This window comes from Glycine soja, chromosome 9 (genome assembly GCF_004193775.1).
Source record: "Glycine soja cultivar W05 chromosome 9, ASM419377v2, whole genome shotgun sequence".
Taxonomy (NCBI): Eukaryota; Viridiplantae; Streptophyta; class Magnoliopsida; order Fabales; family Fabaceae; genus Glycine; species Glycine soja.
In genome coordinates, this window is record NC_041010.1 from 3,863,168 (window position 1) to 3,885,274 (window position 22,107).

The following is a 22,107-nucleotide window of genomic DNA, read 5'->3' on the forward strand; positions in this document are numbered from 1 at the left end:
CTCTGGTATTGACCATAAATGAATAAAAAACAAACAAACAAAACTTAAGTTAGTTTAAAATATAAATAAATCTTAACTAATTTTATCATATTTAGTCAAACTATTCTCAAAATATATTTTATTTAAATGATTGTTTTTTATTATTGATCTTTTTTAGCTGGTTTATATATATATATATATATATATATATATATATATATATATATATATATATTATATTTCAGATAGGCATTTTATGAATAAACTTTCTTTATTAAATGACATTGATAAAATTAATTATTTTAACAAACCTTTTTTTTAGTTAATGTGAATTATTTTTTCTATATTCTGGAAAAATCATGATAGTCCAAAATTTTTTCTAGAAAGAAATACTATTACAAATTAAGATTATTTGAAATCAATTCATTTCAACTATCCATTTTAATAACTCACCCTCTCATGTTGTTAGTTTTTTTTTTTTTAATTTCTAAATCTTTTTTCCTTTTCTTTCATTTTATTTAAAATATGTCTTGCTAGTTATATATAAAAGAAAATAAGATGTTATAATACATATATTTTTATACTCATTTTATTATCATTCACTAATTTTTACTAATTTTTTATTTTAAAAAATATGAAAAAGACAGTGAGACATAAAGTGCTATCTTTTCCTAGTCAATTATAATCAGTATTTGTTTTTGTGTTTGGTTAAGCTAATTGAAAGTGTTTTGAAAATAGATGAATCTAACATGCATGTTTGTAAAAACTTTTACGAATCATAATTGGTCAGGATAGTTACGGGAACCAGAAGCACTGGCAACTGAGAGAGACAAAATAAAAGTAAAAAAAAAAAACTTTTATTTTTCATCCCTGAAATCACTCAGTCCACTCCAAAAACTTTGTGCTTTATTTTCAGACAAAACCACGATCTCGTGTTCGTGTGGTCGTGTTTTTTTATTAATATATTTATTATAAGTTTAATATATATGAACTAATAATATGAAATTATTTAATGATATTATTTTAAAAATTAATAAAGTTATTATATATACAGTGATTATAATTTATTGAAGGATCGTGTAAAATATTTCTTTACTTAACTTTTTTCACTATATTTATTATTATTATTAGTCTGAGAGACTCTGATAAATTCCTGCAACGCCTCAGACAGAGGCGGAGAATTCGCCGCCCTAGAAAAATCTTCCCAATCAAATAAGGCGGCAAGAAACGCTTTTTCCTTTTTCTCTTTCTCTCACTACTTTCTCTCTCTACAACCTCCGATGTCCCCTCCCTTCTCCATTGCCTCCTTCCCCGTCCTCTCTCTCCGGTACGCCCTCTCTCTCAAATTCGGCGAAAATCCTAACTTTTCACCTCACGATCATTACTATGTGAATTGTGTGATTTTGCAGGTTGTGGTAGTTGGAAAAGGAAGGGTTTTTTTTGGCGGCAATGGAGGGGGAACCGAGCCAGCTGAAGCGTGCCGCGATTGATGCCTCTGCTGGAGCTATCTCCGGTGGCATATCCAGGACAGTGACGTCACCTCTCGATGTTATTAAGATTAGGTTCCAGGTTTCAGTTTTACTCTCTCCATCGCACTTCACTTTCTAATTCAGCTTCACTCGTACTCGCATTTACGGTTTCTTTCATCCGATCGTGTGTTTCTCCCTTTCCTTTTACTTTTAGGGAGACTTGTCCGGCTTTGGAACATGTTTTGAGGCCAACTTTTTTTGCTTTTAAAGTAATCTTCTGTGTTTTATTAATAAATGACATGCGGGAGATCCTGGCGTCAATATGGTCGAAATAATATATATAAGTGGAGGGTAACCCTGGTTTCACGAGCTAGCTTTTGACATTGAGTTATGTTGAAATCGTATTTTAAGATGTTGTCAAAGCTTGTCTCAGCAATCGTTGTCAAGTTTATTGGACCAATGCAGATGTTCAGTCTTGTAAACTTTAGTTCAGGATGTTCATTCTTCGACGTGAGGGGGTGAGTTGGTGATCCCACATCAATTAATGATATAGCCAAAATAGTGTATAGAAGTAGGGGTAGTCCTCAACACATCAACAAATGATATGGTCTGAATAATGTATATAAGTGGAGGGTAATTCTCATTTCACGAACAAGCCTTTGAGATTGAGTCAAGCTGAAATTGCTATTTTAGATGTTGTCTAAGCCTATCTTAGTGGTTGTTGTCAAATGTCAAGTTTATCGGACCATTGCAGATATTCAGTGTTGTAAACTTCAGTCCGGGATGTCCATTCTTCAACATAAGGAAGTGAGTTGGTGATCCCACATCAATTAGTGACATGGCCAAAATAGTGTATTTAAGTAGGTGTAGGGGATAGTCCTCAACTCATGGGCTAGCTTTTGAGGTTGAATTATTCTAAACTAACATACACTAGAGTCAGCATCCAGGGTGTGCGCATGACTTTCTTTGTCAATACTGGGCTTGGTTATGCTAAGGACTAAGGAGGGCTGGTTGGTTTTGACATGATGGGGGTTACTTGCAGTTTAAATTGTATGTGTATACTTGTTAATGTTTTTAAGATTTGCATTAGATTTAGGGTGCTTGGGTTCCATCATCATGGCTGTTCCTTGTTGCCTTTCCCTCATCAAGGTGATCACTGAGCTGAAATAAATTGTTTGTTATTCACATTTATTGACAGGTTCAACTAGAGCCCACATCTTCATGGACTTTACTACGCAAGGATTTGTCTACACCTTCAAAGTATACTGGCATGCTTCAAGCAAGCAAAGATATTTTTAGAGAAGAAGGCATATGGGTAGGAATTAGGCTAACCCATTTTCTATAACTATTGTTTAATTTAACCCTAGTTTACTTCTCTCTGTTAGTAATCTGCATCTGATTCCTATATTCCCTAAAAGGGTACCAATTGGCTGTTGGTGAGATCAGTATATTTGATAATGCTCGAATTCTTAATAATGTCTTTCAGAAGTTTCCTGTCAACCTTTTTTCTGGGAAAAAAATCTGTATTGCCCTTTCTTATCTGCTATATTACAGGGTTTTTGGCGGGGCAATGTGCCAGCTTTGCTCATGGTTATGCCATATACAGCTATACAATTTACTGTTCTACACAAGTTGAAGACTTTTGCCGCTGGTTCTTCCAAGACAGGTATCCTATTTTGTATTTCAATTCTTGATCAGTGGCCTAACATATTAGCTGAATGAGCAAAAGGAATTTGCACTTTATATCCTAGGTGTCTGTCTACTGAGATTTTTTTTTCTTTTTTTCTTTTTGTTTTTTCACATCATTATCAGTTAAAACTTTAAATGTGTATGTAATGGATGTATACATTGTTATATGCCAGATCAAAACCTATGTCCATGTACAATCTAGAGATATTAATTAGTAGGGAATTTCCTGTTGTAGGTCTATTTTGTTCATTGCTTTGCTTCATGTTGCTGCAGAGAATCACATTAATTTGAGCCCTTATCTATCCTACATGAGTGGGGCATTAGCTGGGTGTGCTGCTACAGTAGGGTCATATCCCTTTGATCTTCTCCGAACCATATTAGCTTCCCAGGGTGAACCGAAGGTAGATCAATGTTACAAGATGGTTTTGAAGTAAATTACTGTAATGTGTATTAGTGTTGTGAACTGAGAAGGTCAATGAAGGAAATTGCTGGCATGCTTTTTAAACGCCCTCCTCCTGGCCATTTACTTCTGCTTCTTGCTCTGTCCATTGTTCTTGAAAGTTTTATGTCATGTTGTGCTATTTTGTTCTTCTTGCTGTAGATGTTAGATATAACCATTCTTGTGTGTTCACTTGATAACTTAAGCTTTTGGGCTAGTTGGTTTATGACAATGTATTAGAATCTCTATGATCAAGTGGTCTAGAGTTTGATCCTTGCTACCCACATTATAAAATAAAAAGGTTGAATTTCAATACTTGATAGGTGGGCTTGGAACGCCCTTGCTTCAAACCTAAATGACTCCTGCATAAGGCGGAGTATTAGAGATGTAATATAATTCATTTATGTGTCTTTACCTAACAACTTAAGATTTTTGGGTAGTTGCTTCATGATCATTTTGCCAATCGTAGGGTGGGATTGTTCACCTTGGCTTCTTGATTAATTAATGGTATTTCACATCAGAAAATTTATCAGATCATATCATGTATGATTTTTAGCGGTCTAAAAACCATGCTAAACTCTTAAGTTTGCTGATGAAATGCCTTGAGGAGAACACAAAACGGCTGAAAATTTGTCATATTATGTCATGTATGATTTTTAATGATCAACAAGCTATGATGAACCCTAAAATATGCTGGTCAAGTGCCTGGACTGGCACCACAGCATGACTGTTCGTTGCAATGGCATTAAAGAGGCATCCATAATTTGCTGCTTAAGCATTGATCTTAACAGGTGACATGGTTATGTAGGAAATAAATTATGACCCTAGCCTCAAATTCAGTGAAGAATTGTATCTCAGTACCGAGCACTCTGTGTTTCATGCTGCAAAGAGTTGGGGAAAAAGAAAAACCTCTGCTGGCCCTTGACTATATAATTTTAGCTTTTAGTGCACAGTTTGAGGCTGTTGTGGTCCTTGTTTCTAACCATGCCATGCTAATATTTTCCCATCACTTAGGTTTATCCAAACATGAGGGCAGCATTAGTTGATATTCTCCAGACTCGTGGCTTCCGAGGCTTGTATGCTGGACTGTCACCAACCCTAGTTGAGATTATACCTTATGCAGGTCTACAATTTGGCACCTATGATACATTTAAACGTTGGACCATGGTAAAATTTCAGTTTTTTCTTCATAGCTGATTAATGCATGTTTTACTTTAATAAAATAAATGAAATGTTATAAAGATAGTGAATGAATGTATCATATAAAGATAGAGTTGGATTCCTTTAGAGCTGATGAATGAATGCTTTACTATTACTTTATAGTGAGCAATCCTCTGATACCTGTTCTTATAATATGCATATATTATGTGGGATAATTGTAGGCGTGGAATCAGCGCCAATATTCAAATCCTACTGCAGAAAGCCTCTCTAGCTTTCAGCTTTTCCTGTGTGGGTTGGCTGCAGGAACATGTGCCAAGCTCGTCTGTCATCCACTTGATGTGGTCAAAAAAAGATTTCAGGTAGATTTTAGAATGTTGAACCCCTCATCCACCCATAAAAAAACAAGTAAACGTGTGTTGGCCTGATGCCTGATTAAATGATGTCCTTAACTTTCCATGACTTGATGTGGGTACAATTATGAATCTTCATTCTTTGTTTGCTACCAGATTGAAGGTCTTCAAAGACATCCAAGATATGGAGCTCGGGTTGAACATCGTGCCTACAAAAATATGTTAGATGCCATGAAAAGAATATTACAGATGGAGGGTTGGGCTGGTCTATATAAGGGGATACTCCCATCAACTGTTAAAGCTGCACCAGCTGGTGCTGTAACATTTGTTGCGTATGAATTGACAGTAGATTGGCTGGAATCTATTTTGACTTGATTTTTTACTAAGGAGAAGAAGGGGATTTTTATGATTTTTAATCTCATTCTTTTTTAGTCTACTTAACCCCCCCCCCCCCCCCCCTCCCCCGGATAGGAAGTACGAGGTATATGATAATTTAACTACAGCAATAGTGGATAAGATTCTAGTTCTCTTTTAAGATGGATAATAAGTCTAGATGAAAGCTAAGATCTAGCAGGGTAACATCTATTTTCCTTTTACTGAATGGTGGTGCAGTTCAGCCGTTGAGGTGTTTTTTCTTGCTCACGTGCTTTTTAGTTTTTTACTTTCAAATTGAGTTTGGATTAGCTTTCAATTCTAGCAAAATCAACTTTAAAATCAAGTTGAAGCCAAAAATTTTAAACCATAATTTTTGGGGGTCAAAATTGATTTTAAGTGGTATCCAAATTAAATGGTTCATGTATGTTTCGGCTTTATTTTGACAATTTAGAGGTTTAGAATTTACCTTCACCGCTTTGCAATGCAAAAGCTAAAGATTTGTTAAAATTGGATAGAGTTGTATATAATTTTTTTAAAATAATAAAAAATATTTTGGAATTTATATTCAAATTATGGCAATTATAAATTTTATATTGAAACATGTGTTGAAGTAAGAAAATAATTTTTAGTATTTGTCAACATGCACTTAGTCAATGACAGCGTCAAGATCTTCATTGTGCATAGCTTGATGATGAAGGCATTTTTATCATGACATGCATAAAACGGAACTTGCAAGGCCAAAACTCAATTCGCTCATGTTTTATTAACTGCTGTGAAGCACTTAAAAAAGAACAAAAACTCAGCTGTAGTAGGGTTTCAAAACCCTTATTGAAACTCACTTTCTCCAGGGTTAATTTCCGTCACAAGTACAAATTCAATTGTCGATATCACGATTTCCTTAAAACTAAATATTTGGGTTGCACAAGCACTTGCTAATATAGTTCATTACAAGTCAATGAAGACCTTTAGTATTTGGCATTCTCCTTTCTGTTGAACTACATTTTCAATGGGCGAAATTCTACACTTTAAATCCATTTAGAACAGCCTTTTATCAGACAAGAACCAGTTAGCAATGCCAGTGTAGCTATTTATCTTGGTGCTTTGTTCTTGTCTTTACTGCTACCTTCAGGAGGTTGCGATAAGAATTGCAAGATCCTCTGAATCTGAACCACATCGACCCGGAATTTTTCAGCAATCTGGTGAGCATCCATACGCCCATTGTAATCATCAGCTTTTCCTTCATGCAAAAGGATGACATGGCGCAACTGTGCTACATTCAAAGTGCCAGCAGGAACTGGCCTTTCATCATAACGGCCAGAATCTGGTTTTGTGTTTCGCAATTTGGGCATCGGCCTATTATACTTATCAACCACGAAGGCCTGTAATAATGTTGTCTAACTGTATAAGGTGAGATTGTCTTGGTAAGATAGGCACTAAAATGTCAAAAGTAAAAGCCTTTGAGCATTGAAATAGCATTGGTCATTGGTAATATTATTTTTGAGACAGAAATTGATTACTTCTCTAAAATAAGCTCATCCAAACACACATAAAGATTAATCAAATTTGTGAAGTTCCAATGACACCATGCTAATACCATGAGCAAAACAAATGTCAGAAACCATATCCAACATTGATTGATGATGAAAAACATTGATTGGTATAAGATTTCTAAAGATATATTAGTATATCATCATAAAGGTATACATGACAAAGTATTTAAGCAAATATCAATCCACAACATACAGTCAATGGTAGGATTATTTTGGCAGAATTTCCTTTCATTTTACAGGAGATGACCAAGCCAATATATAAAAACAGGATTTCCTTGATCTTCAATGCCAATAATACCATTATTTACTTCGGATACAGAGATCAATGCTTAATAAAACTTGGCATCTAACACTAATGGAGTTTCATTGGTAAAGGGTGAAGAATAAAACAATGTCAAAAGTTGGAGTTATACATTACATACAACATAATGACATTTCTGCATCAACTTCAACTCTACATAAGGTGTAAAAGCAAACTTCCATAAACTCACCTCACCCATCTCAGGTTTTGATGTAATTCTACCAATCATTTGACCAAGCATAGCATCAAATTTGGGATCTCTTTCTTCCAGAATGTTGTCCGTATTAACTCTAGGACTATCATCTTAAGCCAAGAACAAATAACAGTGCAATCAACCACAGTGAACTATCATAGTAGCATTGTAAAACCTCAAAAAACACCAGAATTATAAGTAATATCTATGCATGCATATTGCAAACACACAAATTAACATGAGGTAAATCCCCATGGATAAAATAATTGCTACAATAAGTAAAAAGACAAAATCCAATGGTATATCCATACATACCAGACAAAAAATACAGAATTCAAATAGAGTGGGATAGAACACTTGGATAGCTTGGTTTGAGAAAATGTATTTAAATTTCATTTTCTGCTTTCTCTTTTAACTACAAAACTCTCACGTTGTTTTCATTTTGTTTCCTGTTTTAAAACAAAGCAACTTTCTATTGTTTTTTGGTTTCATTTTCCATTTCCACAACTTCTTACTTACTCAAGCTTTTAAAAACAAGAAACAAAGTAAGAATAAAGTGACATTTTGTAATTAAAGGAGTAAACAAGAGATATTTTCTGATACCAAGTGACTCCAAGGGTTATTGCTTCTATTCTTGCACAATTTCTTAAAAACAAGGAAGGGCAAAAATAGTGAGGTTGAAGTGAAACTGTGTTGCACTCCAGTTTCCACTGTCCAACAATTTGATTGTAACAACTAACAAGCAAAATGTAAATTTTTATTTCCCCCCCAAAATGTTTCACTTCCCCATTTTCAGCTGAACTAAGCATGCCTACCCAACACATTGTGGGTGCAAAAATATTTCCAAAAGTGAAACTTTAAACTGAATAGTGACATTCACAAACACCACAACGTAGAAGAACGCAGTCTCAGGATAACCCACATTAGCTACCTTAATTTCCAAGGCACCCACTAACATTTTCGGTTTCCCCAGAACGAAATAATGTTAAAGGAACAAATTTTTCGCAATTTTTTAACCCAAATTTTCCAACCAAAAACCTTGAACCTACACACACACAGAGAGAGAGAGAGAGAGACTTACTGGCGTGAAGTACGTCATGTTCAGCGGCTTTCGGGATCTGCGCCGCTTTGTCGGCGGCAGCATTGGGCGGAGGTCGGCGATCGACGGCGTTCTTGGGCTTGGAGAAGGATGACGTGTCAGCTTCGGACGCTGCTCGGATTCTTCCAGATGCTCGACGAAATGCCTGACCCATCGTTGTTGTGTGACGCCAAACGCGGCCTTGTGGTTCTTTTTATCGTAGCGTAAGCCCGATGTTGAAGAGAGAAGAGAAAACTTTCCAAAACCCCGTGGCTTGTTGATGTACACGTTTTAGCTCTACCACACTCTTTAATATTTGTTTTTTATTTTTTTTTTCCGGAATTGAACAAAGGAGATTACAACATTTAGCCACTCATCTTAATCAACTAAGTTAAATATGTTTGCTACTCTTTACTATTTTAATATATGATTAATTAATATATTATAATAACATATTCTAGTATAATAATATTAGTTAAAAAGATATTACAAATTTTAAAAAGATGAAAAGAGACATATAAGATTAAAAAAAACTAAATTTCACTATTTTATTTGATAAAAACTGTTTTTTTTTCACATGTTAAATGATTCCTCCCTAATAAGTCATGAAATTGGGAAGAAATGTTGCATTTATTTATTTATTTTATTTCTTAAAAGAATTAAATATTTTGTATAATGGAAAAAGTAGGATAAATATTAAATAACCAAATTCGTTTATAAAAATGTAATGTGATGATAAATTGATCCTTAAAATATGAAAAATATAATTTTTGTTTTTAAATGTGTAAAAAATAAAATAAATTAATCATGTTATTAAATTTGTAAGGTCATTTTCTTTTTAATTCAATGATCAATTTAATAATAGATTATTTTTTTATAATTAATTTAACATTAAATTATAAAATTTAGAAATTAATTTATCTTTAAATTATTTATAAGATTAATTTATCACATTTCTTTTACAGAAACTAAATTTTATATTTTTCATTTTTTATAAATAAACACTCAAAAACAATATGATTAAAGTGTTAAAATTTAGTAACTTTAATTTAATATTTAATTAAAACTGTTTATTTATTTCTGACCATACTTTCTAGTTTTTACCGAAACAAACATGTTTTTTTAGCTGCATTTCTACCCAAACAAACGTAGAATCTTATTTTATTTCTTTGGAGGGGAAAAACCTCTAACTTCTCAAACATTTTTAAGCTTTGTTTTTTCTATTTATTTTTGAAGTATCGAGATTACAGAGTTTTAACTTTTAACACTTCCTGTAGAACACAACAAAGGTGTGCCTTCAAGGTTTCAAGGTTTCAAGGTTTTGACAATCGACAATTGTTGCATTCTCTTCCCTAAGCACCGCTCAAATGTTTATTTCCCAGCTCTTCAAACACCTCTATCTGAAGAGAACCATAACAATACAACTTCCATTCCCAACCCCAAAATTGAACCTTTTTCTATCAGCATTCTCTTCCAAATTCTGTCACATCACCTCTCAACAACACTCATTCACGGTTTCCTACCTCAAACAATCTCGAGTTCTCACCAGAAACTGCTTTTGTAATTTAAAAGATATCAGGGTACATTTTTCATTTATACCTTGCTACTGTAATGTGAAGTATTCGAACAACTTTTTCTACGATGCTTAACTGGGAAATATAGTGTGTGGCAGCTTTTGGATACAACATTATAGTGTATGCAAAAATGTTTTTTGCTTAAGTTGGCTGAGAGGATATTAACTAAGGATCAGTAGCTTGCTTCCTGCTCAGTTTTGCAGGTTTGATCAAGAAAAAAACTTATACAGCTCTCTATGTTTCTTCCTCTGGTGTTTTGAAAGAATCTCTTGACCTCTGTGGTAAAAGCGTGAATGTGATTCAATTTATTTGAAATAAAGTTATGCATTGTTTGAAGCATTGTGGCATGTCAATAATAAGGACAAATGAGAGTTAAGTTCTTTTGTTGCCGAACGATAAGGAAAATATATGAATATTGAAATGATTTTTTTAAAAATTCTATAAACTTATTTAAACGCATTATTTTGGTTCCTATAAAGGTGCAGACTTGGGATGAGCGTTGGTGCAATGACAAGGTTTAACCTCATGATTTTATGGTCAAGTACTCAAGTAATAGAAACAGGTCCTTTGCTCGTAGGAATAGGGTTCATGACTTCATGTATGTGACACTCCAAACTCCCACAACAGTAAGAGTGGTGTGTTTGAAATTTTAGGAATCTTAATAAAATACTAAGAATCATCGAAAATACATTATGTTAGATTATTAGGGGGGATTGTGAAAAAAAATATTTGAATCCATGATAAACAATAAAATTGATGAGTCTCATGAACTGTTGATTTTGTGTTATTCATCAACCAAATAAAATCACCGTTTTTCTTTTGGGACTTTAAATTTCTCATCAGATGCGAAGAAGATACTACAATTTCTGATTTGGTGTATTGGGAACCACAACTTTACTTTAGGTTTTAACCTGTTAGAGTTCTCATTATTCCCTAACGAGCCAAATTGGTTTTCGCTCATTAAGCTCATATTAATTCCTGATAATAGTCCAATAGGCTCACCAAATTAGATACTTTTATTGAGCCCATAAATTTAAATAACTAATATAAGTTATAAATATAATATGTAGGCCACACTAATTAATTAATTAGGAATTATAAAATTCCTAACAATCTCCCCTTCATATTAACCTTAATCATTTATATTGCAAAAGTCTTTAGGTACACAATCGTATGTTATTTACTTTTAGACTTTCATTGCATAATTTGGTCCATCTTATATAGTAACACAGAATCATTGCAGTTTTCCTCATAGTCCAACATGATTGAACTATAATGATCACCAATGTCACATATACTTGATGACATAAATCAAATATGAATAAGCTGCATGAAAATAACATGCAATGTGATCTAATTCATGTTCATTTTCAACTAGTCCAAACTTTATTCTTTATAGAGATCAATCCAAACATAATATAAATATTTCAAACAAAACAAGTTAAAAGTGTAAATTGTGTTGTGTTTTCAAAAAAATTTGCAATTTGGTGTTGAGAATTTGGGTCCCCCAAACCTGAATTCTCAACATGGTTTTTTTTTTTTTTCGATTTACACTGTTTTTATTTATTTATTTGCAATTTGGTGTTTTTCATAAGTATTGAGAAATTTTAATCAAATATGAAAGAACAAAATTAAAAAACGACGAAAACGTATTAAAGGTGTTAATAGAATCTAACCAATGGAAACGATTATGCCTAATAGAAATTTTAGTTATTTTTAATAAATCAACAATTGAAATGAAACAAAACATGTCTTTTGCACAACATCTTTCAAATTATTATTAGTTTCGTCATATTTACATTGCAATTGTATTTTGTAGTATGTTTCGTTATTCTTATCTTTACCATCTCAGTTATCGCACTATTTAATTTTATGTCTATTATATAAAAAAAAACGTATCAATTATTTATTTCACAATGTTTTTTAATTTATTTTAATACTTTTAACTAATTTTTTCATTTTTTAATTAACGTATATAAAAAACAAAATCATCAACGACACATAAATTTAACTAAAAAAATACCTAAATCGTAACTAAAAAATTATCTTATAATTTTCTCAAATTTTATTAATTTCCTTTATCTATAAATATTTAAAAAATAGATAAATAAATTAACAGAGTGTAAATTCAGGTTTTCCTAACTCAAATTTACATGGTGAATAATAAAATTATATATTTTGATAAATAATAGAAGGAGTTGTATATTTTGGTAATTTTCATTTATATATTATGATTTTTTTTTTCAAATTCTAGCCCTAGGAGAGGTGATAATACTAAATTCATGAACTAATTAGATATTTGGGATTAAATTTCTGTAACAACAATAAGACAACATGATTCAATTAAGAAATAATTAAAAATTTAACGATTCAATTGGAAACAATAATAATTTATGGACCTCGACCTATTTAATATTATCAAATAATTCAGAGACTGCGAAGTAATTTAACCTTTTATTTATTGTTTTTGTAAAACTTTCAATTTCTGATGATAAATTATGACTCCGTTTAATTTTTCTACCGCTGCTATTTTCTCCGTCACTCTCTGAGTCTCTGTTTTCGAGATCTCTCTTTGTCCTCAACTATACCAGGGATTGAGATTTGAAGTTCTGTGTCAATATCCGAGTTTCTCACTACCGAGCTTAAGGTAATACTATTCACCTTCACTCCTTTGATGGTTCAAATTTTGAAACCCTTTCTTCTATTTGAATTTTCAACCGAAAAAGCTTAGTCGCTTTCTTGAAGCATCACCATGTTCAATAAACTTCTCTATCTGAAAGATGTCACTTTCACAGCAACATCACGTTACCCTTTTATCCACCACCACTCCCCATTACTATTTCCTCTGCGTTTCTACACAACGACCACTTCAAATTCACACTCATTCGCGGTATCCTACCTGATCCACAATTTTGGGTTCTCCCCTGAATCTGCTTCCAGAACTTGTGACTCCTACCGCATTTGTTTTCGGACCCCAGAAAAGCCTGACTCAGCAATCAGGTTCCTCAGAGACCACGGTTTCTCTAACTCCCAAATAAACAGTATGGTTAGAAGGGTACCATGGTTGCTTTCCTGCGACCCTTGCAAAAGAGTAAGTCCAAGTTTCAATTTTTACTCTCAAAAGGTGTTTCTAGCTCTACAATTGTTGACATAGTGAGTAAGTCCCCTGCAATACTGAGTCGAAGCCTGGAGAATACTATAGTCCCAAGCTATGATTTGGTATTTAGATTCTTGAAATCTGATGACCACACTATTTCTTGTTTGTTTGGTAATTGCATTTTCTATGGCAGAAGAGATTACATCGAGCGCAACATCAGAGTTTTGCTTGATAATGGAGTGGGAGAAACAAACATTGCAAGATTGCTTCGGAACCGTTGTAGGGCGGTTTTCACCTCTGATATTCTTAAGGTGGTGGAGGAAGTAAAGGATCTGGGGTTTGATCCTTCAAAATCACCTTTTGTTACAGCATTGCTTGCCCTAAAAAGTATGAGTCAAACCTCGTGGAAGGAGAAAGTTGGCGTCTATAAGAAATGGGGTTGGTCCGATGAAGCCTGTCTTGAAGCATTTAGGAGGCGCCCTCACTGTATGTTGGCATCCATTGACAAAATAAATACTGTGATGAACTTTTGGGTCAATCAGTTGGGCTGGGATTCTTTGGACCTTGTCCGATCTCCCAAGATTCTTGGGTTGAGTATGGAAAAAACAATCATTCCAAGGGCTCTTGTTGTCCAGTATTTAGTCGCGAAAGGCTTGAGGAAAAAGAGTGCCTGCTTTCATATCCCATTTGCTGTTTCCAAAAAGGCGTTTATGGAAAAGTATGTGATATGTTATAAGGAGGACGCACATCAACTATTAAAGCTGTACCAGGAAAAAAATAGTGTTCAAGGAAAAAATGAGGATTGTGCAGCATCTGGCAGTTATCAAGTGGTTAACTCATGAGTACAAATTTCTCTGATCTTAGCTTGTTGTGTTACTTCATCCCATTCAATCACTTGTGTCAACCCTGACTATATTCACCTGATTTAACTGAATTGTTTTGTTTTTCTGGGTTTGAACCTGTGTTGGTTGTTACATTTTCTCCATTTCCCATCACATTTGTGATTTACATCAACTACTTGTTGCTTTCTAAATGACTGGGACACTAGATGTTTAGCACCAATTCTTAACATCCAATGCTTATTTGTAACCTAGCTTACACATGCATGTTTTGTTGTTGTCCTTGTAATAATTATGTATATATGTATTATAGGCTATATCAACTATCAAGTGACAACTTCAGGATACAGCATTGTAGGCTAGGTATAACTGTTTACTTTTGCCGTTTGTAATTTGTATGGGGACTTGAGATGGATAAGTGTGGCTGAAAGGATACAAACTAAGGATCAGTAGCTTACTTCCTGCTTTAGTTTTGCAGTTCCTTCATTAGGTTGGATCTAGAATAATCTTAGCTGGCTTACCGTGTTTCTTCTCTGAAAATGGTGCTTTGAAAGAAGCTTCAATATGATCAATTTTTGTGAAGAAAAGTCATGTCCTTATTTGCAGCATACTGGCTAACTGGTCATGTCAATAAGATAAGGCAGACGTGAGAAAAGTTCTTTTGTTGGAAAAAGACGAGGATGATATATGAATTTTAAAGTGTTCTATTTTGTTAGAATCATGAAGCTGTAATTTAATTATATTATAAGCCTTTAGAGGTAGTTAAAAGTGAACTGAGTTATATTTGGGTTGAAAAATTATTGCCACATCAGGTTTAATTCTAACTTGCTTTTCTGAATTCCATAAGCTCATTTAAATATTTGAATCTGGTAATGCATTATTTTGTTTACTGTGGAAGTGTTGGCTTGGGGTGAGCCTTGGCACAATGGCAAGGTTCTGCATCAATACTTGGTGTTCAAATGTTTCTAGTTGTAGAAACTACCCCTGTGCTCATTGGGTTTGGGATTCATACATTTGACTCTCCAAAGTCCAAACTCCCACTATAGTGAGAGCCTTGTGAACTGGGCTGTTATTTACAATAGAGGTGCAAAGGACTAGGCAGGATCGTTGGTGTCCAGTGGGGAAGTGAACTCCTATGCATCGTAATTTGTCTTAGAGATTAAGAGTTGAGACTGATAGGATTGTGTTTCTAGTGTGGATGCAAGAAAGGGTGTTGTAAAGGGAAAGGACCATAAAGTGGATCGACAACAAAAATATGAAACTGTTATTCTAGAAAGAATATTGGACTTGGATTTAGTTAGTTTAGGTGGCAGGTTGTTAGCATTTTGGGCAAATGATTCCCTTAATGCAAGGGGTTGAGAATCTTAGATTTGTTTTACACGAAGCAGGGCAGATTGGGAGAGGATATTCTGTGTGGAGCTAGGCTCTTGGACGAGGATAGATACTTTTTCTGTTTGTCTCGAAGCTCTGTTTTTATATTCTAGGTTTCCATTAGAGACCAATGTCATCTGAACAACAAGTTTTGCTGGCAATTTAATGCGTGTATTTAGCATAGCTATGCTTTTACTAGTACATGTACTAACTAGATAGTGTGCTGCTTCAGTTTTGGAACTGATTTCTCAAATCAAGTTTTAGTTCTTCAATATGTGTTGTGCATAAACACCTTCAACTTGCATTTAAGCTCACGTGAACTTGCCACATGGATGCAAAATCTCTATGGACCCTTGCATTGATGTTTGAAGTTGTTCCTAGGAATCGTTTTTTAATTGAGTTTCCAATAAAACATTCCTATGGGAGGGATGAGAATCTAACTTTCTAAAAAAGAGTTTTACTGTGGTAAATATAATTAATGTATTCTATATTACTCTTATTAGATTATTTTGATTGATAAACATTTAAAATCTTTGGTAAAAATATCATGTTAATATTTGATTTTAAAAAATCTTACATAAATATTTCCTGACAAATCAAACAATTTTTAATCATTTCTAGGAATTATGATTCCCATTTTCATGAATCATGATTTTCGGGTACAATATTTTTTTTTCCTTGCATGCGTGGTAATGGAGTGATCGATTCCAAAATTGGCTGATTGCTTCCTATGTACATAGTTTTCGAAGAAAGTTATAAATGCTTAGCTTAATTTCCCCTTCTTTAACCTTTTACTTCAAGATATTGTGTTGTCCCTACTGATTTATTAGTCTTATAAAACAGCATACTAGTTTTAGTAGGTGGCACTATGGCAAATTGGTAGGAGGTTTGGACAAGAGTATTGAAGGTTCATATTGCAATCAAGGCAATTTGCCACTTCATTTGCATTTTGGGAACTGCTAGGGGCATTCAGCAGTTTTGTTGGTACATCTAGCATAACTTTGAATTTTTTTTAAAATTATAATTTTTTTATACATTATTTTATTCACAAAATTTGATAATTAAAAAAATTGATATTTAATTTAATGTTGTATTTAGATGTTTATTATAATAATTAATAGTTAAATAAATTTGATATTTAATTGAGTAATATATTTGGATATTTATTACAGTGATTGAAAATTAAAAAAATATGATATTTAACTGAATGATGTATTTAGATATTTATTACAACAATTCATAATTAAATAAATTTGATATTTTTTTACACATGTAAATTTTTATTAAATCTATGATTTTTATTTACAATTTATATATGCAAACAAATTAATTATTAAATAAAAATTAATTATTACAAAATTTATTATGTAAATTTACATATGCATTAAATATACATTAGAAATTTTAGTATTATATGTAGCGACATTAATTATTCTATAACATAATTAGTTTATTAGTTCAGTTGATTAGAGTGTTGTGTTAATAATGTAAAAGTCACAAATGGATTGATAATCCGTATTGAGTTTATGGGTTGCCAATCTGTATTGAACTTACAAAAGGGCAAAATCAACATTTCCCTATTATGCTGGGTGTACCAGCAAAACTGTTGGGTGTGCCTAGCAGTTCCCTTGCATTTGTGGACATCATTATTTTCTGATTTTTGAATGAGTTGTGGTCATGGTTGCATTTGCACTACTCTCATGGGCAGACTTAACCTCAAAAAGTTAGTCTACTTTCTTTCTTTAACTAGTGTGAAAAAAAAAATCAACCAATTTTATGTAAATTTAAATAATAAATTTTGTAACAATTAATTTTGATATAAATCATATAAATTATTTAATCCGTATATTTTTTTAAAAATAAAAAATATTTATTATTATAAAATTTAATATATATTAAATTTTATAATAGTAAATATTTTTTATTTTTAAAAAAATATATGGATTAAATAATTTATATGATTTATATCAAAATTAATTGTCACAAAATTTATTATTTAAAATTAAATATACATTAAAATTTTTAGTGTTATGTATACCAACATTATTTATTTTATAACATAATTGGTTCATTAGCTCAATTGGTTAGAGTGTTATGCTAATAATCTGAAAGTAAAGTTATAGATTTAAGTCTTGCTTGGATTATTATTTTTAAATTAATTGATAACAAATATTTAAAAAAAAATTAAGTTTACGGAAGAGCATCTTACGGAAGAAGCGTGAAAGACAAAATTTTATAAAGAAATTAAATAAGACATACCAAGGTTTTTGTTTAGTTAATGAAATTATGTATATGAAAAGGAATTTAAATGATTTTATTGTTAAAATAGATAATAAAAAAATATATTAAAATTTAAAGATTTTTTCTTGAAAAATTTCATTATGCATTTTTTTATAAAAAAAAGTATATTCAAATTGCACATACTATTAGTTCCAAAATAATAATTAAAAATGTCAAAGTTCACAGTAAAAAGGACAAGATGTTTTTAAATTGAAGCACCATAGAATAAAGTATAATTTATCCTCATAATAATGTGTATTTTACCATTAGAAATTCGATGGAAAATATAATAAAGTGGATGGCTAATTTTATCCTGCTAAGATTAACAGAGACAAAGTTTTAAATTTTAAAATCAAATCACAATGAAGATAATAACGGTAACAAGCCACGTCATATAAATGGGCCTATAAGTTAATTGGGCCGGACGGCCCAAGAGGCGCATATAAATAAAAACCCTAGCGACAACGCCTTTATAAACACCACAGGTATAACTGCATTAGGCATAGGTGTCTCTGATCCTCCTCCGGCTTTGTGTCTCTTTGCACGATTCCTCTCTGTTTTCTTTTTTCATTTTTTGTCTTTTGATTTCTGAAGCTTTGAAAGTTGTTTCTGAAAAGCAAGTTCAGCTTCTTGATTGGATCTTGATTCCTCTACGGTCTAATCAATCGTTTTTTTCAAACTTGCAATATCAAATCTTGCAGTGTCACTCGTCTGAATTTGAATTTTTCTCTGATCTTTCAGGCCCTTTATCACTGCAACACTTTAATTTTTTTGATATATTTGATAAATCGGTTTAAGCAAACGCACTCTGTCCCGAAACCGTGTTTTGGCACGAATGTTTTGAGGCAATTTCTTCGTTTGCGACATTAACGGAGTTTCCATTTGTGGAGGTTTCGTTCCAGTAAACTCGCTCGTGAGATCTGTATTTAGTTGCTGATCTTGATTTTGGGCGAATTTGTTGTTGGGCTACAATTTTGAATTGTCTCCTTCTTGAATGTTTTTGAGACTGTTCGATTTCGTTGAGACGCTTGAATGTTGATTTTGAATGTAAATTCAATGGATAAAAGCAAATTCAATGCAATAGCAAAGTGTTCCTGATCTAGGACAAAAGTATTTGTCTTGAACATAATTTGTAACTGGAAACTAAACAAGTTCCTAGATGGCACCTTTTGAACCAAAAATCATATAAGCAAAAGGAATGTGTTGATATGTGTTGATTTTAAACCTCTTTCTCTTCTCATAATGCACTTCTTGGAACTTTTAAAGAAAAAAATAATAATATACTCAATTTATTTAACTATGGTTTCATTGATGTATTACTTTCATTGAGCTGGAAGTTGAATCTTGGATTTGCATTATAAGACAACTTTCGTTTTTATTAAAAAATAAAATAAATAAAAATATTTGATAGAATCGTGATTCTAATTCGATTATATAGATACATAGAAAAAAGAATATATAATAATAGAAGTAGGAATTAATGATGGAAACTAATTAAAAAATTAATTATAAATTAATAGTAATATAAAGTATTTTATTTAGAATAGAATATCTATTATAATATATTATATCTCCAATATATATATATATATATATATATATATATATATATATTTATTTTGAATTAGCCTAATAGAGTAATTCAAATGCTAAGGAGAAGACGCGGGATGGTTTAAGAATGAGTAAGATTGATATTAGGTTTAATTTTTTTTGAAACAAAACAAAAAAATCTTATCAAAATACCTGCTACAATTAAAAACAAATCTTATCAAAATAGGTAACGCTGCATTTTGTTGATGCTATATTGAAGTTGTTAAAAAAATATGCATATTTTCAGAAGCAGGCCTCATTCAATTATCCAATGAAGGATCTTTAAGCATATTTTGTCAAAACCTTCTCAAAAATATTATTAGAAATTAACATTTGAAGCTGGAATTCTAGTGAAAAGAGACGCTTTTTGTCCAATTAAAATATGCATAACGCACCAAGTTAATATGCTTAGGTTGAATTAAATCTAAATCATTATTCAAAAGAAGTAAATAGGATATGGAAGATTAATTGATTCATAAGTCTGAAACAATCTGTCAAACGTACAGTTTTAGGTTTGGGAAGATTGAGACTTGAAATTGGTATGGGAAAATGGGAATGATTGAAGGTTTTATCTTTTTAACATAGGTATTATTTCAGGAGCAGTATCGACTAATGAGGCATGGGGATCATATTGGAATTGGGATCTAAAGGAAACTTAGGCTTTTATTACTTAGAATATATTCGCCATTTATTTCCATACTAGAAAAAAATCAAAAATTGGAAGATATAATTCTTCAATAATTGTCTCCATGTGGTCTTGTGGCCTTAATTGAAACTTAAATATTGGAGGATGTGCCTGAGATTTAATGACCAAATGTGAAATTAGATATGGGATTATTGAGGCTTGATACGAAATGTAGCTTTGAGATTTATGTGTTCTTTTTGAAATGCAACGTTTGGGTCTTGATGATACTATCTCTGATTGCAATGTGAATTATTAATTCTAAATGTAATATCACAATGTGATGCTCGAACCTTGAATGCAACTGAAAGATGACAATACCAGAGAGATGAATGCAACCGAAAGACGAGTGTTTTGATAACTTTCGGAAAATCAAGATTAAGAACAATATTTGAGATCTATATGGTGTCCTCATTGTTGGGAGAAAGAGAGAACCAAGAAAATGCATATACTGAAAATGAGATGAATTGCATTATTGAATTGAATTACATAGAAGCTATTTATACAGCTCAAGTTCAGCCTCAATCACTGCCTTATCACACTCAACTAACTAAACAAACTACCAAACTTACATCTAATATTCTGAATTACAACTAACACTCATATGATAGAGGTGATTTTGGATTTATCTTTTCAGCTTTCAGCCTTTTCACCCCAAAACTAGAATGAAATGGAGTCTATTCACTTGCTGGATATGGCAGATTTTGGATTTTCCTAGAGGAATAGTGAAATTCATTACTGAAATAAGGTTTACACTTTACACATATGAATCCCCTGAAATGAGATGATGCGATACTCTTCATGACGAACAAATGCTAGTAATTTTGAACTTCGCATTGATGTCCCAAAGGAAAATGCATTGAAATGAAATTGATTGATATTAATAGTATTAATGCAGTGAGGAAGTTACTATTAAGCTGGTATGCATGACCACGAATGAAACATGTAGGGAAGGTGGAGTCTATGTTATACATATAGTTGCCTTTCCTCTAGTTACGATGGAACATTTGTGTCTTCATTTGAATGTGGATACTACATGCTGAAATGTTTAAATCTTCTGGTAGAATGATCCTATTTTATCTCATAAGGAATTTATCATCTTAATTACCATAACTTTGTTGATTAGTTGGGTTGACCGAGGCTTGTAGTCATGATCTAGAATTGGTCTCATGTTCAAGTTGTTCATCAAAATGACGACTAGTAAATATAGACCAATTCTGATAGAAATATCGTAATAAATTTGCAAGGCAAACAAATTTTTTGGCATGATTAAAATAAAAAAGTGGTTCTATGTGTGGTTTCATATCAAGACACTTCAACAACAGATCAATGTGGAAAACCAGAAGACTTTCCTTACCTGGGTACTTGGCAGTCAGTCAGCTCTTCAAGCCATGTTTGGCTTACATCATGTAATTTTCCTTTATTCCAAGGTCGCCTTGTGATGCCATTGATAAAAAAAAATGTTCCAATTTCTTCAAGCCATACGCACCCTCCAACTTGGCCCAAAGGAAGCTGTGGAGGTCTTGGTTTAAAGCAAGCTTGAGAAATGTGTGGAAAATGCAAATATGCAATCTAGACCTACCAATCTTTGAGTCTGGTGATAAAAGCAAAATATAAATGTGTAACCAACAAAAAGCTTCCCATTGCCAAATACCGGCGCTTGAATTCAACGCAGTATTTGCAACATCTGGGAGAGGGTGGAATCTAATTTATTTTGGAGGATTGGTAGTGGTGAGAAAACTTGATTTTGGACCGATTCATGGTTGCCAAATATTGTTTATGAGCCATAATCAGATTCAGAGTTGCAATAGCAATACAAGCCATGGTGCCTCCCTCTCCAAATTTTGATGATATCTTGGCTTAGAAATGGTCAAATGATGGTACTCTGACTGTAGCTTCAGCTTACAGTTAGGGACATGCTAGGTGCACCAAGCAACATTGTTGGTTTACCTAGCAATTAAGTGAATGGACAAAATTGCCCTTGCGTTAAAAAAAATAATTTCTTCTTCCGAAAAAAGGTTCTTCCGGAAAGTTTCCAGAAGAACCTTCTTCCGGAAGAACAATTTGTGTTCTACCGGAAGAACCTTTTT

At 32.5% G+C, this 22,107-nt stretch overlaps 3 protein-coding genes across 5 annotated transcripts; 2 read left to right on the forward strand and 1 right to left on the reverse strand.

The window, feature by feature from the left end:
- The first annotated feature begins 1,119 nt into the window (after positions 1 to 1,119).
- On the forward strand, positions 1,120 to 5,515 carry LOC114425124 (mitochondrial thiamine diphosphate carrier 2-like). 3 transcript variants are annotated; one of them, XM_028391899.1, is made up of 8 exons: positions 1,122 to 1,306; positions 1,389 to 1,548; positions 2,647 to 2,763; positions 3,003 to 3,114; positions 3,411 to 3,538; positions 4,591 to 4,743; positions 4,959 to 5,096; positions 5,244 to 5,515. In XM_028391899.1, the coding sequence occupies exons 2-8, from the start codon at positions 1,429 to 1,431 to the stop codon at positions 5,460 to 5,462; spliced, it is 987 nt and encodes a 328-aa protein (XP_028247700.1). In that variant the 5' UTR covers positions 1,122 to 1,306; positions 1,389 to 1,428; the 3' UTR covers positions 5,463 to 5,515. The 3 variants fall into 3 exon arrangements, with proteins under 3 accessions (XP_028247701.1, XP_028247700.1, XP_028247702.1); XM_028391900.1 differs by lacking the exon at positions 4,591 to 4,743 and having other exon boundaries at positions 1,120 to 1,306; XM_028391901.1 differs by lacking the exons at positions 1,122 to 1,306; positions 1,389 to 1,548 and having other exon boundaries at positions 3,373 to 3,538.
- Positions 5,516 to 6,191: 676 nt separating this feature from the next.
- Positions 6,192 to 8,878, reverse strand: LOC114366858. Its single transcript, XM_028323872.1, has 3 exons — positions 8,588 to 8,878; positions 7,504 to 7,616; positions 6,192 to 6,841 (listed from the first exon to the last, which is right to left on the reverse strand). The coding sequence occupies exons 1-3, from the start codon at positions 8,757 to 8,759 to the stop codon at positions 6,551 to 6,553; spliced, it is 576 nt and encodes a 191-aa protein (XP_028179673.1). The 5' UTR covers positions 8,760 to 8,878; the 3' UTR covers positions 6,192 to 6,550.
- Positions 8,879 to 13,218: 4,340 nt separating this feature from the next.
- On the forward strand, positions 13,219 to 14,097 carry LOC114367753. Its single transcript, XM_028324948.1, has one exon. The coding sequence runs from the start codon at positions 13,219 to 13,221 to the stop codon at positions 14,095 to 14,097; it is 879 nt and encodes a 292-aa protein (XP_028180749.1).
- The last annotated feature ends 8,010 nt before the right edge of the window (positions 14,098 to 22,107 follow it).